Source organism: Pseudonaja textilis, chromosome 2 (assembly GCF_049901715.1).
Source record: "Pseudonaja textilis isolate UNSWEBS1 chromosome 2, rPseTex1.2, whole genome shotgun sequence".
NCBI lineage: Eukaryota > Metazoa > Chordata > Lepidosauria > Squamata > Elapidae > Pseudonaja > Pseudonaja textilis.
This window is the reverse complement of record NC_141991.1, coordinates 15470244-15489364: the sequence shown is the minus strand read 5'-3', so window position 1 is coordinate 15489364 and position 19121 is coordinate 15470244. Positions and strand designations below refer to the sequence as shown.

At 42.3% G+C, this 19121-nt stretch overlaps 1 protein-coding gene across 2 annotated transcripts; it reads right to left on the bottom strand.

The window, feature by feature from the left end:
* Positions 1-750: 750 nt before the first annotated feature.
* On the bottom strand, positions 751-17227 carry LST1 (leukocyte specific transcript 1). Of its 2 annotated transcripts, none has more exons than XM_087923343.1 (5): positions 16956-17227; positions 15450-15508; positions 9831-9938; positions 6262-6284; positions 751-2759 (listed from the first exon to the last, which is right to left on the bottom strand). In XM_087923343.1, exons 2-5 carry the CDS (start codon positions 15481-15483, stop codon positions 2496-2498), a joined length of 429 nt encoding a protein of 142 aa, XP_087779469.1. In that variant the 5' UTR covers positions 15484-15508; positions 16956-17227; the 3' UTR covers positions 751-2495. The 2 variants fall into 2 exon arrangements, with proteins under 2 accessions (XP_087779469.1, XP_087779470.1); XM_087923344.1 differs by having other exon boundaries at positions 16884-16986.
* Between the last annotated feature and the right edge of the window lie 1894 nt (positions 17228-19121).

Here is a 19121-nt window from a genome sequence, read left to right as displayed (position 1 = left end):
TAGGAAGGACGCAATGAAAGGGAAGTGGTGAATTTTTTTCTCTCCTTCTGCATTTTAAAACCTTACAGAGAATCAGAGAGGAAATGTGACCATTTCCTTTTTTTTTTTTATTGTCTTCTCTGAGAAAGAATGGGAGAATAACTTCCTAAAACCAGTGAGAGGTGTCGTTTCCTTTGTTGTTGCTAGTATGTTGCTTTGAATAGTGTTGTAATCTTCTTCTTCTTTTTGACTCTTTGCTACAGAGATGCACATATAATGCGTTTTGCGCTTCTTTTCCTCAAAACTTACCTTTTACTTTTTTTTCTAAGAACAATTTGATACCATGAAGGACAGCTTGCCTGTTCAATTGCAGCACAACCTTTTCCAGCATAAAATTGGGTGTAAGTTACAGTGGTTCCCATCGGCTCTGCTTAACTATCATCCCAATTTTATAATTTTTTAAATAAATACATACGTTCTTAGGAAAACCTTCAAGAAATAGGCACTTTTGGAGCTTTAGCAAGATTTCAGATTACTGTTTTCAGAGGTATCTACTGGGGGTGGACTGTTTTAAAATATTTTTAACCTGGAAATAGTATTCTACGCCCATTTTATTGGTACTTTAATAAACTTAATCTTTGGTAGGTAATAGAAGACATTCCTTTAATTTTATAAATGTTTAGGAGGAAATTGGAAGTAAAACTGGTCCAAACGATTCTGCTACTTGAGTGGAAATCCTTTCTCCCTGCTTCCATAAATTAAGACCCACAATTCCTATAAGCAGTCAAGTTTACTTTTAAATTTTTGTTCGACAATTCCACAATCACCTCATCAGTGATGTTTCTTGTGATAAAAGGTCCTTACCCAGGGGTGGGATTCAAATTTTTTAACAACCGGTTCTGTGGGCGTGGCTTGGGTGGTGGGCATGGCTTGGTGGTCATGTGACTGGGTGGACATGGCTTGGTGGTCATGTTATTGGCTGGGTGTGGCCAACTCAACATCACTCACATTGAGGTACGCATCTCCTCGCCTGGCCTCTCATGAGTGTGGGAATGCTGCAACAGTCGTAAGTGTGAAAAATGGTCATAAGTCACTTTTTTCAGTGCCATTGTAACTTTGAATGGTCACTCCACACAAGTACCAGCAAAGGAGTGGGGGGAAAAACTCCAGAGACGTTCCTGAGACAGGGAGTCTAGTCCTGCCAAGAATGTAATAAGGGTTAACGGAGAAGCAGTTTCTGTAAGCAACACCAGAATGTTTCCTTCCTGCCTTCCTTACAGGATTAGGCCAGTAATTTCTTCTAACAACGGGTTATCCGAACTACTTAGAATGTTAACAACTGGTTCTAGCGAATAGATGCAAACTGGTAGAATCCCACCCGTGTCCTTACCAGATCAACATTTTGATATCAATAGTCAGAAAGCTGGAACAGCACTTTTCAATTTCAATGGTTTAGAAAGGCGCTTGGACCAATTTAGAAAGGTAATGCTAACAATACCTATGAATCACAATGGACTATCTAATATTTTAAGATTAGAGGCTTGCTGAATATTTCTCAATACTGCATCGATGTCTTGTTTGTGAGGCCTTCTGAAGCATTACGTTGGTCATTGTAGGAACCAGGAAACCACAAACCATGAAAAGAAGTCTAAAGTAGATGAGCTTTGATCTGATCGAGTCCAGCTCTTATGCTGGACTCGATGCTTGCATTATCTTTTCAGATTCTCCTATCACTTAAATTCCAAATGTCCTTTTAGGCACTAATGAAATAAAAATAAATACAGCCAGCTGTTGTCCAAGGAATGACAAAAGAGTATTAGGTATTATTATTATTGGGTAGTTCTGAATTCTGGAGATTGATCCTTTCTTAATCAGTGATCTACTAGAAAAAGCCATGACTAATTACAACATTAATACAAAATGAATTCCAACAGGATCTTTCCATACAGTACTTTTCTACTTCTTTTCTGCACAAAATGCTCCAAAGAATATACAGAAATGATCTATGCTGGCTCCGGAATTCTGGGAGTTGAAGTCCACATGGGAAGTGAGCTCTCTGCCAGATACCACAATTGAGCCCAAAATTTTAGTCGCTAAGCGAGAGAGCGGTTAAGTGGGTTACGCCCCATTTTACAGCCCTTTCTTGCTGCAGTCATTAAGCGAATCCCTGCAGTTGTTAAATCAGTAACACAGTTTATTCTGTGAATCTGGCTTCCCCGTTCCCTTCGCTGGTCAGAAAGTTGCAAAAGTGGCCCCCGGGACACGTCGTAAATGTGAGTCCGTTGCCAAGCATTTGAATTTTGATTATCACGTGACCATGAAGAGGCTGCAATGGTTGTAAGTGTGTGGGGCGGGGGGGAAAGGTTATAAGTCACTTTTTTTTCAGCGCCATGGTAACCTTGAATGGTCACTAAATGAAGGAGGGCTACCTGTAAAGCTGTAGAAAATGGGCTTCGCAATAAGGAAGGTGTTAGCACGAGAGACTTACCATCCATTTTGAACACCATTTGGCTCTCTTATTCCAAGTCACATGAAGTTGACTCCGTTTCTATAAACACCTGCTCCTCCCTCATCCCATCCTCTACCCCACTGTCCTCCGTTTGCTGGTGACTGCCAAAATCTTCCTCGCAGGCATCCTCTTTCAGCACGGCCACCGTAGCGTAGTCGCTGTTCTGAGCATCTGGGTTGGCTCCGCCATCGCATTGGCCCCTGCCGGAGGTTGGGAGGTTCTGTAATTCGGCGTAATGCACATCGGCTTCATAGGTGTTTTCCGACGCACTCTGCGAAAGGATGGAGTGACAGGTTGGTGCTAGAAGATTATTGTCTTTGCAGACTCTAAGTCATCCCACTCATGGTTGTCCCAAAGGTGTTTTTTTTTTTTTTTTTTTCAAGAGGCAACTGGACTGTCTGGCCAGAAAGTCAGATAACAGATAACAGATAAACCGAGTTGGAAGCAGAGGTGGTATTCAGCAGGTTCTGACCAGTTCTGGAGAACCAGTAGGGGAAATTTTGAGTAGTTAGGAGAACTGGCAAATACCACCTGTGACTAGCACTGCCCCCATCTATTATCTGCCTCCCGAATCCCAGCTGATTGGCTGGATCTTCTTACATAGGAGAATGGAGCTGGAAAGCAGGTTAGTGGGGTGGGGAGGGAATGGGTATTTTGCAGTATCCTTCCCCTGCCACGCCCACCAAGCCACACCCATAGAACCGTTAGAGAAAAAAAATTTGAGTCCCAAGGGACCTTGTAGAAATATATGGAATAAATGTGAAGAGTATTAGAGAAAATTTATAGAATTTATAAATGTAATGATATGATATGAAATGAATATATAACTTTAAATATTGTATAATCTGTATTAAGAAGAGAATATTTGAAGAAAAATTGGAAAATTAAGATATGAATAGCAAATACATGCAATGATATGATATGAAACTGAAGATGAAAGGCGAAGATGTAACTAAAGTCATGTTTCTGTGGAAATGTAAAAATCTGGAACCAAACTGTTCACTAAAAGAGATAATTTATGAAATATATATATATATAAAAAAAACTTTGGAAAAAAAGTAAGGGACCTTGTAGGTCATCTAGTCCAACCCCCTGCCCAAGCAGGAGACCCTACACTAGAGGTGGTATTCAGCAGGTTCTGACCTGTTCTAGAGAACCTGCAGTGGAAATTTTGAGTAGTTCAGAGAACCGGCAAATCCCACCTCTGACTGGAGATTTTACAGTATCCTTCCCCTGCCATGCCCACCAAGCTATAACCACAGAACCGGTAGTAAAAAAAAAATTGAATCCCACCACTGCCCTACACTGTTTCTGACAAATGGCAGTCTAATCTCTTCTTGAACAGTCCAGTTACCTCTTGAAAGAAAGCACCTTTAGAAGATTATTGCAGCAGAGTTTGTTAATTTCCCCTCTGCTCCATGCAGGGACTTCCAAAGGGATATCGGAAAAATCAAAATGGCGACCCAAGCTGCACGATGGAAGCCATATTTGATTTTGCTACCTGCATCTGCACGCACATCCGATGATGTGGGGCTTTGATCACAGAAGGGATGAAGGAACGGCTTGCCTTCAGGAGCTGTGTGGGCTCCGTCACTGGAGGCTTTTGAGGTGGGACAACCGTTGGCCTGACATAGGATAGTGTCACCTGCTTGAGCAGGGATTTGGACTAGAAGACCTTCCAAGGTCCCTGCCAACAGGAGTTGGGCTTCAAAAAATTTAGCAAAGGGTTCTCTGCCCGGGTTCCTGGGTGGGTGTAGCCATGGTGGGCGTGGCCTAATCAGCCTCCTGCACCACAGGGGGGGTCGTTTTTGCCCTCGCCAGGCTCCGGCAGCTTTTATCGAGCCTCCAGGAGGGCAAAATCGGCCTCCCCGGGCTCCAGGGGCTCTCTGGAAGCTGGAAACAGGCCGATTTCCGGCCTTGCTGAACTTCCAGGAGGCCCGTTTTTCACCATCCCCGAGCCTCCGTGCGTGCCCTGCACTTACCTGAATCCAAAACAGGCCATGTGGGGAGTCCAGGGGGAGACGGGTGGAGTGGGCATGGCATTTGGGGGGCATTTGGGGGTTCTCCAAACTACACAGAATCTTAGCTAAGGGCTCTCCTGAACCCCTGCGAACCCCCAGCAGGCCACTGCTTCCAACTCTGTTACTCTGTTAATTGTGGTTGCCAATTTGACTTTTCTGAGCCACCCACCTCTTGTTGGATTCTTCTGCTGTTACACTCCCGTTTGTTACCTGTGTTTGAACTCTTTGAACAAGGAGGACAACTCCAACTTCCAAATTTCCCCTGCTACATTGCTGGCTGACTCCTTTCTCCTGGTTAAACCCAAACTGTTGATGCAAAGATCTCCACCCTTCTTACCTTTCCAGATCCTGGCCATCTTTGCATTCTCCCCTCGGCCTTCCTGTGGTCTTTTTTCACCTTATAAACCCCTTACTGAAATGACACTCAGATAGATTCTTCCCAACCATTTGGCTAAGTGAGATAGTTGCTGGTGTATCCATGACCTGTGGTGGCTCAGTGGGTTAGAATGCAGTCTTGCAGGCTATAACTCTGCTCACAGCCAGGTGTTCGATCCTGACCGGCTCAAGGTTGACTCAGGCTTCCTTCCTTCTGAGGTCGGTAATATGAGGACCCAGAGTGTTGGGGACAATGTGCTGACAAAGCACCCAGAGACTGCTCTAAAGCATTATGGGCAGGGGTGGGATTCAAATTTTTAACAACTGGTTCTGTGAGCGTGGCTTAGGTTGTAGGTGTGGCTTGGTAGTCATGTGACTCGGTGGACATGGCTTGGTAGTCATGATATGGCTGGGTGTGGCCAACTCAATATCACTCACGAGGCACACATCTCCTCACCTGGCCTCTCATGACTGTAGGGATGCTGCAACAGTTGTAAGTGTGAAAAATGGTCATAAATCACTTTTTTCAGTGCCATTGTAACTTTGAATGGTCACTCCACACAAGTAAAGTACCAGCAAAGGAGGGAAAAATAACTCCAGAGAAGTTCCTGAGACAGGAAGTCTAGTCCTGCCAAGAATGTAATAAGGGTTAACGGAGAGGCAGTTTCTGTAAGCAACACCAGAATGTTTCCTTCCTGCCTTCCTTACAGGATTAGGCCAGTAATTTCTTCTAACAACCGGTTCTCCGAACTGCTTAGAATGTTAACAACCAGTTCTAGCAAATAGGTGCGAACTGGTAGAATCCCAACCCTGATTCTGGGCAGATATATAAGTCTAAGTGCTAGTGTTATTGCTATGGGAATAGAACAGGACTCTCCAAACTTGGCATCTTTAAGACTTGTGGACTTCAACCCCACAAGCATGACTAGCTGAGGAATTCTGGGAGTTGAACTCCACAAATCTTAAAGTTTCCAAGTTTGGAGACCCCTGAAATAGAAGCTATATATAAGACCAAATAGAAACAACTTCTATTTATCCATTTCCTTCTATTGGACAGAATTGTCTCTGCTACGTAGACTGCCTTACATTTTTGCCATGATCTTCCCCTTAGAAGATCTCAAAGCTGGGGCAAAATCCAACCTTAGGTTTCCTCAAAGCTGCCCTGTTTTCATCATCACCAACTTCACCAATTTTATTAAATTTATACGCCACCCAACTCCCAATAATTCTCATCAGCCCACATTGACAAGCATAACTTGCAATTCTTCAAACTTTTCGTTAACTTTAGAGAAGTGGGATGTCAGGAAGTTTTCAAAAATCTTTCCCATTCCACCTCCCTATTCCGCCCATCCAGGTCTTAAATCCCGCTATACTTACCCGTGACAGTTTTAGCTTGTTCACTGCAAAGACAAAAAAGTGGTGGAAAAACAATATTATTCTGATTAGAATTCTGATGTCTTTCAGCTATGGACAACAAGGCTGTTGTGCTATCAAAATTTATCAGATTACACAGATATTTACTTGTATATGTGAGAAATTTTAGATAAATAAAAGAGTGCAATCTGCCATAGCTACTATTTTAAAAAAAATAGATATTGATGTGACTTCAATCTAGTTGCCTTCAAATCCAGAGGAATATCAACTTTTCTTCTTCTATACAATTTTAAATATAATATAATAATATAACTTCCCCAATATAATTTCTTACCATCACTTATTACATCTACTTCCAATTATCAGCAACACAGGTAGTCCTCAACTTACAGCCACAATTGAACCAGTGGTGGGATTCAACCAGTGTTACTACTGGTTCGGTGATGTTTTGCGTGCGCACACTGCACACGCGTGTAAACAAACCTTTAGCTGTGCCACCCGGACAGCTGAAAAGCACTGTGCGCGGGTGCGCAGTGTTTAAAAATCCTCTTTTTTCCTGCTTTTTCAACCTCAGCTGCTTTGCGCGGCACAGCTGAGGTTGAAAAAGCAGGAAATAAAGGTCAGGTAAGAGCCCAGGAGGGTGGGTGGGCCAAACACAGAACTGGTTTGGTGTTTGCTGCTCTTCAGAGCTACCAGTTCTATAGAGCCGGGCAGAACTGGTAGCATCCCATCCCTGAATTGAACCCAAAATTTCTGATGCTAAGTGAGATAATTGTTACTTGGGTTTTGCCTCATTTTACAACCTTTCTTGCCACAGTTGTAAGTAACATGCAGGGGTGGGATTCAAATTTTTTAACAACCGGTTCTGTGGGTGTGGCTTAGGTGGTAGGTGTAGCTTGGTGGTCATGTGATTGGGTGGACATGGCTTGGTGGTCATGTTATTGGCTGGGCGTGGCCAACTCAACATCATTCACATCGAGACAAACATCTCCTCGCCTGGCCTCTCATGACTGTGGGAATGCTGCAACAGTCGTAAGTGTGAAAAATGGTCATAAGTCACTTTTTTCAGTGCCATTGTAATTTTGAATGGTCACTCCACACTAGCACAGTACCAGCAAAGAGAGGGGAAAAAACTCCAGAGACATTCCTGAGACAGGAAGTCTAGTCCTGCCAAGAATGTGATAAGGGTTAACGGAGAGGCAGTTTCTGTAAGCAACACCAGAATGTTTCCTTCCTGCCTTCCTTATAGGATTAGGCCAGTAATTTCTTCTAACAACCGGTTCTCTGAACTGCTTAGAATGTTCACAACCGGTTCTAGTGAATAGGTGCGAACTGCTAGAAACCCTCCCCTGGTAACATGGTTATAAAGTGAATCTGACTTTCCCTTTGCTTATCAGAAGGTCGTAAAAGGGGATCCCGTGATTCTGGGCCACTGCAACCATCATATATCAACACAAAAATATTTCTCTGGTCTTTTGGAGTTGCCAGCAGAAAGGGAATGGGAGAAGTAGTGCATTCCTTAGATAATTTCTAGGCGACCGAAGCTTCTGGCGCACAAGATTACTGGAGAGCATAATTGATGACTCTTGGCTATGGATGTGTCCCATTGGAAAATATACATCCAGGGGGTGGGGGAAGACCAGGGTCAAGAGTGAGGTGAATGATGTGTCTCAGAGTCGGCTACACTCAGGTAGCACTGGCATGTTCACTCCTAATAAATCTTTTTTAAACTCTGAGAGATGTGGCTAGAGACGCATGATTTAAATGGCAGTGGATGCCGGAGCCCTGACATCATGAGACAATTGCCAAGCCTCTGAATTTTGATCACATGACCATGGAGATCCGACAAGTGTGGAAATAGCCGTACGTCCCTTTTTTCAGTGCCATTGTAATTTTGAATGGTCACTGAATGAACTGTTGTAAGTTGAGGACTACCAGCACACATCCTTTTGGGATGCATCTGTCATAGATAAAAGAGGCAGGAGCTGCAGATTTTTAAGGGGGCCAAACAGATACAAGCAGATTCTAACTCACTGTGAGGATCTGGGCTATGACGGGATTTTGTGAATCATGCCTTTTGCAAGATAAAATACATATTCACAGATTTCCTTTACATTGTGTAGAATCGATCAACTGTGGCAACTAATTCTGAGAGTCAAAGTCCACACATCTTAAATATACCAAGGTTGAGAAACGCTAGCACAGAATCTTAAAGTTTGAAGGAACCATCTAGAACAAAGGTGGGGAATGATGGCCTTTTTATGACTTGTGGACTTCAGCTCCCACAGTGGCTCAGGAGTTCTGGGAGTTGAAGTCCACAACTCTTAAAGGGCCCATGGTTCCCCACACCTGATCTAGATCACGGGTGTCCAGCCTTTTGGCTTGCTTGAGCGGCACTGAGAAATTGCCTTAGGCAATTAATATATAATAGTTAATGGATATAAATGACAAACTTCCTTTATTTTAAAAATCTTTTTTTCATTATATCTTGTGGGACCACATTGCTAGTGTAGAAAGTTAGCACGCATCCCTCTCCTAGGAAAATGAAATATTTTGAGAAATGTTTAAAAAGGCAGAATATTATATATTCCCTGGATTATAAAAGAAGAAACTTGTTTTAAAGGCAGAAAACAACTCCCTGCCCACAGCATATATTTGGTGCCCTTTAAGAAAAACTGGGCTAGCCCATCTACAAAACAAAAGACCTTCAGCTCCAGGATGATGGAATTATCCTTCAGGGCAAAGCCATTCAGCCACAATAGGAATTGTGCAACAAGCCCCTTCATTGCATCAGATAACCTACAAAATCAGCTATGACCACTGCATAGCCCCATGGGAGTCTGACAGCAACCAATAGAATACACGCCCTTGCCACAGGAACAGGAAGCTCAAGGGCAAGGCTCCCAAAGAGGGTATAAATAACCCTCACTCTCCACTCCATGTGTTCAGCTACACCAGAACCATATGCTTGATGTTCTGCTTCATTAAAAAAAAACATCTTTCCAATCGGCCTCTGTATTTCTACGGTCTTTCTCCCCACTTGGAACTGAACCAGAATGGATATTTCTTCCAATACTAGCTGTCCAGGGCTGGATGCAGCCCATGGGTGGTGGGTTAGACACATCTGATCTAGATCACCAAGCCCAACTGAGTGCAGTTCAGATGTCGAGAACTTCCATCTTTAGTATTTTCCAATTATTTTTCCTCAGCTTTTTTTTTTTCTTATTAAAAATCTTTCAGGTGAGAATCACATATTTACCTCCATGGTGCTACAAATCTTTTTATCTGATGTACATCGGTTTTCTGATTCCAAAGCATCCGCACGAAAGAAAACTTTTCCAATCTGAGCTCATGTTTTTTCACTGAGGATTCAGTGAAAAAAAAAACGCCTTTTTTTAAACACAATTTTTTTTTAAAAGGGAGTTCAGAACAGAAAAGAACATAAAAGGTTTCATTGTGGTCACTGAGCAGTGAAAAATTAGGTGTTCCATGTTTCAAAAGATTTTATGCCCGTCTTTTGTGGGGCCATATTTAAAAAGTCTTCCCCTCCCCCCAATAAAAGAGATACTCACCTCTTTTATAGACCCGGCAAAGCCATATGGAGAGGACCACAATTGTCAGCAGCATCAAGAAGACACCAGCAGCTGCTAGGAGCACTGCCCAGACTGGAATAAAACTTTCTACAAGAAGAGTCATCAGGAAAGGCTTCAATGAGCAATCTGGCCACTTTGTCTCCATCACTATGTCTATTGTAACCAAGTCAGTCAGTCATTCGGTCAGTCATTCGGTCAGTCATTCAGTCAGTCAGTCACTCAGTCAATCACTCATGACAGATAACAGATAATCAGAGTTGAAAGGGACCTTGTAGGTCATCAACCCCCTATCCAAGCGAGAGACCCTACAGCATTTCTGACAAATGGCAGTCCAATCTCTATTTGAAAGTCTCAAGGGATGGCGCTCCCACAGCTTCTGAGGGCAAACAGTTCCGTTGATTGATTGTTCTCACTGTCAGAAAGTTTCTCCTTATTTCCAGGTTAAATCTCTCCTTGTTCCGTTTTCATCCATTATTCCTTGTCTGGCCTTCAGGTGCTTTAGCAAATAGCTCGATCCCCTCCTCCTCTCCGTGGCAGCCCCTCAAATATTGGAAGACTGCTATCATGCCTCCCCTGGTCCTTGTCTTCGCTAGACTAGCCATGCCCGGTTCCTGTAACCATTCTTCATATGTTTTCAGTCACTCAGTCATTTGATCAGGCACTCAGTTGGTCAGTCGGTTAGTCAGTCAGTAGTCAGTCAGTTAGTCAGACAGTCAGTCACTCAGTCAGTCAGTCAATAGTCAGTCAGTCACTCACTCAATAGTCAGTCCGTAGTCAGTCAGTCAGTCAGTCCGCTGGTGGGATTCAAATTTTTTTACCACCGGTTCTGTGTTCGTGGCTTGATGGGTTTGGGGTGGCTTAGTGGGTGTGGCTTGGTGGGGGAAGGATACTGTAAAATCTCCATTCCCACCCCAATCCTGGGGGAAGGTTACCATCGATTCCCTGAACTATTCAAAATTTCCGCTATTGGTTCTCCAGAACTGATCTGAACCTGCTGAATACCACCTCTGAGTCAGTCAGTCAGTCAGTCATTTTATATGGCTGCCCAAATTGGAAGAGAAACTCTGGGCTATTTATAATTTTAAAAGCAAAACTAAATTAAATGTTACAGTATATTTTACTGTCCCGTGTTTTTCTGACATAAACAACAACAACAAAATTTTGGAGTCATAGAAGTGACTCAGGCCAAGCTAACAAATTATTCATTCAAAGGTCTTGCGTCTGTGTCAGAGGTGGATATTCAGCAGGTTCTGACCAGTTCTGGAGAACCGGTAGAGGAAATTTTGAGTAGTTCGGAGAACCAGCAAATCCCACCTCTGACTGGAGATTTTACAGTATCCTTCCCCTGCCACGCCTACCAAGCCACACCCACAGAACCAGTAGTAAAAAAATTTTGAATCCCACCACTGGTCTGTGTGTTCAAAGGCCCAGAATCCGGCCCAATCTCTGGGGCTAGAACCAGATTTTTCAGGACTTGTGGAAGATCAGAAGGTTTAAGCCATTTAAATTTCAGGGGAATGACACAAGAGAGCAGGTGTACCTTCTGTCTCTACTGGGTAGGTTTGTTTCATCAAAGGAATCTGAAACCCAGATAGTCCTTGCCTTACAACCTTTCATTTAGTAACTGCTAAGTTTCAACATCAATGGAAAAAAGGTGACTTATGATTGTTTTTCACAACCATTGCAGCATCCCCATGATCATACGACCAATATTCGGACGTTTGGCAATTGATTAATATTTATGATGGTTGCAGTGTCCCGGGGTTGTGTTTTGCGACCTTCTGACAAGCAGAATCAATGAGGAAGCCAGATTCACTTATCAACCGTGTTGCTAATTTAACAACTGCAGTGGTTCACTGAACAACTATTGCAAAATGGGGCAAACTCACAAATCGTCTTGCTTAACAACAGACATTTTGGGCTCAATTGTAGCTATAAGTCGAGGACTACCTTGGACATGGGTGGCAATTCTAAATATAGTACAGATTCACATCATATTATGTTTCATGCCAGAGATGGACGGTCTACTTTCAATGTTTCCAAAATACAAGAGCATCTCGTAAAAGTCACTATTGAATTATAAAATGTTAATATGACCGAAGGGGAATATTTTCAACTACTTATGTAGGGCTCTGCTACACATTGATTTCAAAGATAAAATTATATTTGGCAATGCATAGGTTGTACCTATCTGCAATTCTTCTGCCAAACAATAATTAAATTCTCTTTTAATGAGTTTTCTGAATATTGAGAGGAAAAGTGGGGCTCCTCCGCCTTAGTTTGTATAGCAAAAGACAGGCCATTCACAGAAGGCTTTGACCTTCTTGTAACCAAGAGTACAGTGGAGTTGGGTAGTCAATTTGTCCCCCCTTTTCTTTCCCCCCCCTCTCTCTTTCCCTCTCTCTCTTTCTCTCACACTCAGTCTCTCTCTCTCTCTCTCTCTCACTCACTCTCTCTCTCTCTCTCTCTCTCTCTGTCTCTCTTTTCCTCTTTCTCTCCCTCTCTCTTTCTCTCACACTCAGTCTCTCTCTCTTTCTCTCTCTCACTCACTCACTCTTTCTCTGTCTCTCTTTTCTTCTCTCTCTTTTTTCTCTCTCTCTTACCTCTCTCTCTCTCTCTCTCTCTCTCTCACACACACACACACACACACACACACTTTCTCTCCCTCCCTTTCTCTCTCTCTTTCTTTCTCTCTCTCTCACTCCCTCTCTCACTAACTCACTCTCTTTTTCTCTATTTCTCTTTCTCTCTCTGTCTATCAACACACACATACATACATACATACATACGGCAACAAAGTTTGTCTGCCTGGTTCTGTTCTGCTATTTGTGCTTACACACAACTGAGGTTTTGTTTTTGTTGTGGTCAATCTTTTTTGGCAATCTTTCCTCTAGTGGCCCATTCTGGCTGGTACCCTGAGTCTCTGGGTTCCAGAGAAGACTGCCTGATTTAAAATAATCTTTCATGGAGGCTAACCTGATCGCCACACAAATCAAATATATATATCCAAATGGCTTTCATTTAATGTTTTAATCATTGCATTAATTTAATTTAAATTTACCCATCTACTTTTAACTTACTCATTTAATCGTGGCATTAATTATTGCTTTCATATTAACATTATTGCTTTCATATCTGTCTGAAATTATAATCTAGATGCCAATTAAATCAAATGTGTTCTGATTCCTTTGTATAACCTGTAGCAGATATCAGTCCTTTTTTTTCCAAGCAACCCTGACACATTTATCTATAAATATATCAAGCAACCACAAAGTCTTTCTTGACTTAGTCTATGCCCACTGTTGAACTGTTTGCCAAATTTATCTCACATATGACTTCCTTTTACCATATACCAGCCTTACCACACCCAGCACGCAAATTCCGTATTTCCATAATTCTACATTTGTGAAACTTTCCATAAATCAAGGCTCACCCATTTTCTCTCAAGAAATGCACAGTGAGCTTCCTTTTTCACAGGACATCCATTTCTTAGAGCACTTCTCAAATTTTGCTCATGGTGACCTTTTGTACTCTTTCAATCAGAATCCTGCCAAGCAGTTTACCAAGCAAGGTATGCTGGGAAATAATCCCTTTTTTGGTATCCATTCCTGCTTTCATTTCTTAAGGAAGGGAATAGAATCAGCATTAGAACCAACAGTTTTAGACACAAGGACTGTCTTCAGACTTGCCTTCAACAAGTAGCACAGCCTCTGCGTAAGCAAACCACTTCCATATTTTAACATTTCTCCAGTTACGCCAACCACACTTGCTATAATACTACAATTTTACAGCATTCTCCCAGCCTTCAAACTTTCAGAGGTAGTTGCTGTCCTTTTCTAGGTGTACACTTCAATAGATGTATGCTTAAGCCACATATTGGAAAGCAGAGGTGGGGAACTATGGCCTTTTTATGGCCTGTAGACTTCAACTCCCAGAATTCCTGAGCCAACATGGCTGGCTCAGGAATTCTGGGAGTTGAAGTTCCAGAAAGTCTTAAAGGGGCCATCATTCCCCACCTTTGCTTGAAAGGAATAGATCATTTTCCTCAGGAGATGCTCACCAAACATATAACCATTTTCATCATATTGATCCATTCGTGTTTCTCATTACATCCTTCTCTAGCTATTTATGTCCCACAGATCACATTCATTTAGAACAGAGGTCTCCAAACTTGGCAACTTTAAGACTTGTGGATTTCAACTCCCAGAATTCTCCAGCCAGCTATGCTGTCCACAAGAATTCTGGGAGTTGAAGTCCACAAGTCTTAAAGTTGCCAAGTTTGGGGACCTCTGATTTAGAATGTTGCACAATGTCTACCCCAAACTGTTCTTTCTGTTTCTTTCATCATTGCTGTTCATTGAATTTTCATATCCAACTATCATCAATCTACTAATTCTTGTTTCCACATGCACCCACAACAATCTAGACTACACCAATTCATACTTCCTGACCTTTTAGCCATTCTGTTCATCCTTAAATCTATATCAGGGGTCTCCAAACTTGGCAACTTTAAGACTCCAGGGTCCCTTCCAACTCTTTTATTCGGTCATTAAATTGCTAGTCATTCCCTTGCTTCATGAAACATTTCCTAATAATGATAAGGAGAAAACTGATCAGTTTTGGGCAATATACTATAAGCAGCAACCACGGTCATGCTATTCTATGCAAACTCAATCTCTAATCTAGAAGCTACCTTGCACCCAATATACAGCACTGTGCAACAGCAGCCAAAAAAGCTAATGCAACCCTAAATTGCATTAACAGAGGGATGCAATCAAGATCAAGTGAGGTACTAATACCACTCTATAAAGCCTTAGTAAGACTACACCTAGAATATTGCATCCAGTTTTGGTCACCACACTATAAAAAAGACTCTAGAAAAAAAAAGACTCTAGAAAAAGTACAGAGAAGAGCAACCAGGATGATTAGGGGACTGGAGACTAAGGCATATGAAGAACGGTTACAGGAACTAGGCCTGGCTAGTCTAGTAAAGAGAAGGACCAGGGGAGACATGATAGCAATATCCAATATTTGAGGGGATGCCACAGGGAGGAAGGGGTCAAGCTATTTTCTAAAGCTTCTGTAGGCCAGACAAGGAATAATGGATGGAAACTGAACAAGGAGAGATTTAACCTGGAAATAAGGAGAAACTTTCTGACAGTGAGAACAATCAACCGATGGAACAGCTTTGCCCTCGGAAATTGTGGGAGCTTCATCACTTGAAACTTTCAAGAAGAGATTGGACTGCCATTTGTCAGAAATGGTGTAAGGTCTCCTGCTTGGGCAGGGGGTTGGGCTAGATGACCTATAAGGTCCCTTCCAACTCTGATTACCTGTTATCTATTACTGCTACCAGCGTCCCACCACCTACGACTATTATATTCGTGGGTTGTCACACTCAAGATGTGTCTCTAAAATTCTGATGGCCAAGATGACTTGCCAAGGGATTGTGGTTAAGTGGGTTTGGCTTAACAGTGGCTTCAACTTGCAATGAAATCACCATTTGTAAAGTCCCCAAATGGTCATCCTCCGTTCCAGAATACGGGTTCCTCTTCTGAAGAAATTAGACACAAAAGATACAAGTCAGTCAGCACTTACCATTCGCACAAATGTTATCCGAAATTGTAAACATTGCCCAGCGTTATAGGGGAAGTCTTCTGAAAAACAAAAAAATAGAGAACAAATGTCAGAAGAAGACTGATGGAAGTGACAGTGGCACAGAAGGAACCACAGAGTGCAAATGATAACATGGGGATCTCAACATCACCCTGCCTACTTTATAACTATTAATAGGGCTCGTTGAACAGTTAGATACGTAGACAGGGTTTGGCATTTTTATCCACCTGTCAAGTCCTCCCCAAGGACCTGGGATAGGCTGATGTTGTCTCATGGTGTTTAACTATGTCGCAGGATTTAAGCTCTTCCAGGGAAAGCTGCCTTTTGCAATTGACTAATGGAGCTTGCACGCAAAGCACCTATTAAATGTTTTAAACCCCACAAAATAACAGAGTTGGAAGGGACCTTGGAGGTCTTCTAGTCCAACCCCCTGCTCAAGAAGCAGACCTAACGATATATCACTTCAGAGTAATTAAGTGGCATGGGCAGGGTAGATATTAAATAAATAAATAAATAAACAAACAAACAAATGAATGAATGAATGAATAAACTTTGCTTGATCCATTTATTTCTATGTGCCTATTTCTATAATCTATATTTTTGTAATTTTTCTCCAATTCTTTCTCTTCTATTATGCTGGTTTTCTTTTTTTAAAAAAATGATGATGATTATTATTTTGCCAAGTACAAAATGCTGGGGCTGATGTCAAACTACACATTTCTTTTTTTTTTTCTTTTGCTGAAATTTGTGCCAATGGATGGATAAATTAAATTTATAAAAATAAATTGATTTAGGGAAATCTCTCTCCTGTTACTGCCCCAGTGATGAATCCAAGAAGTTGCACTTACACAAGACACAGTTCTCCTTTTTGGGAGGTAAAACACATAGATGGTGTTTTAAAAGCGTAAAAGATTTAAGCAACAGTGTTACTACAGCAGACATGTGGGATCTGCTGCAGTAGCGCTATCCCCAGTGTAGCAATATGCAGGGTCCACTCTGCAAGCTCTACTTACCACAAGTCAAAAAAGCAACCACATTGCTACTTGTATTCCATTCCTCATAAGAGCAAGTTCAGCAAGTACTCCATCCCTGGCTTCACATACATTCCATAAATACAACTCTATGATAAGCCATGTACCTCCTCATTCGAGAAACCATTTTGGTGTAGTGGTGAAGGCACCAGTCTGGAAAGTTCTCCACATTAAGCATAAAGCCAGTTAGGTGGCCTTGGGCCAGTCCCTCTCTCTCACAGCCCTAGGAAGAAGGCAATGGCTGAAATCTTCTGAAATCTTGCCAAGAAAACTACGGGGACTTGTCTAGGCAATCGTCAAGAGTCAACACAGACTCAAAGGCACACACAACCACACCTCCTCATTCACCAAAGCCTTCCCACAGTTTGCCATCCTCTGATTTTACTTTAGGCTGTTGCCCAGTGGTTGTCTCACTTGAACTCCGTCAACTTCTAGAACTTCTTTAGATCCTTCTTACCTTCTTCCCCTTATCCCACCAAATGTCCTCTGTACGTTTTGGTTTCTTTCACCATTCCACGCACTCGAGCGTCTACCTTCAACAGTCCGCCTTCTTTGGGATCTGAGGCATTTCTGCTTCTGACAGATGTCAAAAGAAGAAGAAGAAAAGCTCAATGAAACTTCTGCTTCCACCAGGAAATAGAGACCTACCACACAAACTAGAAGTGGAGAAGCAGATGTTTCCACTCAGCCACAAGACTGAACTATGTAGGCCTGAATGAATATGTGTCTGCCTGTAGGAGGGGAAATTGCTTGTATTCATTTTCACCAGAAAACTTGGACTCGTTTCCCTGCAGGTTTAATCAGGTCAGTAGAAGCAATGTAGAGGCCTTATGAAAGCTCAGGAAGGGGATCTTATGTTCAAGTCAATCAACTCCCAACAAGTTATATTTAGCCCCACCACGGGGTAAATCTAAGTATACTCGCCCAGCACTGCCATTTTAGTTCTCCCACAAAAGCAGAACTGGAAAGAAAGAGCAAGGGAAAAAACAAACTTCTCCATTATACAATGGCCATTTCTTTAAAAATAAATAAATAAATAAAGTCTCATCATAGTCCAAAAAAAAAAATAAACCCCACGAATACAGATAATCCTAGACTTACAACAGTTCATTTCGTGACCATTCAAAGTTACAACGGCACTGAAAAAAGTAACTTATGACCATTTTTCACACTTGGGACCGTTATAGTATCCCCAGCTGGTTCTGGAGAACCAGTGGTGGAAATTTTGAGTAGTTCAGAGAACCGGCAAATCCCTCCGCTGACTGGCCCCACCCCCCATCTATTCTCTGCCTCCCGAGTCCCAGCTGATCAGCTGGGTCTTCTTTGGTTGCCCTGCACAGGACAACGGAGCTGGAAAGCAGGTTAGTGGGGTGGGGAGGGAATGGGGATTTTACAGTATCCTTCCCCTGCCACGCCCACTAGGCCACGCCCACCAGGCCACACCACTCCTACCAAGTCACGCCCACAGAACCAGTAGTAAAAACAATTTGAATCCCGCCACTGTGTGACTCACATTCGTATGCTTAACAACTGACTCACATTTATAACGGTTGCAGTATCCCAGAGTCACGTGATCCCCTTTTGCGACCTTCTGGCAAGTGAAGTCAAGCCAGATTCACTTAACAGCTGGGTTACTAATTTAACAACTGCAGTGAATCGCTTAATGCAGGGGTGTCAAATTCAAGGCCCGGGGTCCAGATATGGCCTGCGGGGTGTGTAGATCTGGCCCACCTGTGGTGCTTCTGCCAGCGAAAAAGGAGCTCGGGAGGGCCACATACACCCCCTCCCCGAGCTCCGTTTCCACTGGTGGAGGGTTGCAGGAGGCTGTCACAACCGAAAACAGAGCTTGGGAGCCTGTTTTTACTGGCAGAGTGCTCAGGCCACCACAGGAGCCCCTGACAAGCTGGCCACGCCCACCCTAGCCACACCCACCCTGGTCCCCCGAGGTCAAACACATCCCTGATGCAGCCCTCAATGAAATCGAGTTTGACACCCCGGGCTTAATGAATAGGGCAGAAAAAGACATAAAATGGGGCAGATCTCACTAAACAAATTTCTCTGTGGCTGTAGGTTGAGTAAAATATAAAGAAACAGAGAAAAGGAAAAACGCAGAAGAGGCTACAATTTTTTAAAAAAGAAAGAAGGAAAAAGATAAAGAAGCAACTTCTGCCCTTTTTTAAGAGTAGTTGCAAACTAATTGTTATGCCTTCCTCCTTAACGTTACAATAATTCCTTTATCCCCTTATTCATTCCCTTTTCAATCCTCGGATTCCACAAATCACCGTTTTAGTTTTTCTACTGTTCAGCAGTCTATAAAAGGTTTGCAGTCTGTTATAAAAGTATTTATTTTTAATGCCTGACAAACAGTTCAGTTTTTCCATCTCAGCTAGTTCAGTCAACTTCACAATCCGTTCCTCCGTTATGAGTAGTTCAGTGCTTCTCCATCCTTACGCAATTTATAATCTTGCTGTAATGACGTATATAAAATCAATCTTCCAAAAATCTTTTCTAATTGGCTATCCATAACTCCCAATAAGAAAAGGTCTGGTTTCATCTCAACAATATTAGTAATTATATTTACTAATTATTTTAAATTACTAACTATAAATAACTTATACATTAC

What these genes read in the sequence shown, in the direction of transcription:
- LST1 (XM_087923343.1), bottom strand. Translation starts at nt 15,483, where the DNA reads ATGTTTACAATTTCGGATAACATTTGTGCGAATG. An exon ending in GGATAACATTTGTGCGAATG is followed by an intron (nt 9,939 to 15,449) that starts GTAAGTGCTGAC and finishes CTCTTCTTGTAG; the next exon opens with AAAGTTTTATTCCAGTCTGG. An exon ending in TTGCCGGGTCTATAAAAGAG is followed by an intron (nt 6,285 to 9,830) that starts GTGAGTATCTCT and finishes TTGTCTTTGCAG; the next exon opens with TGAACAAGCTAAAACTGTCA.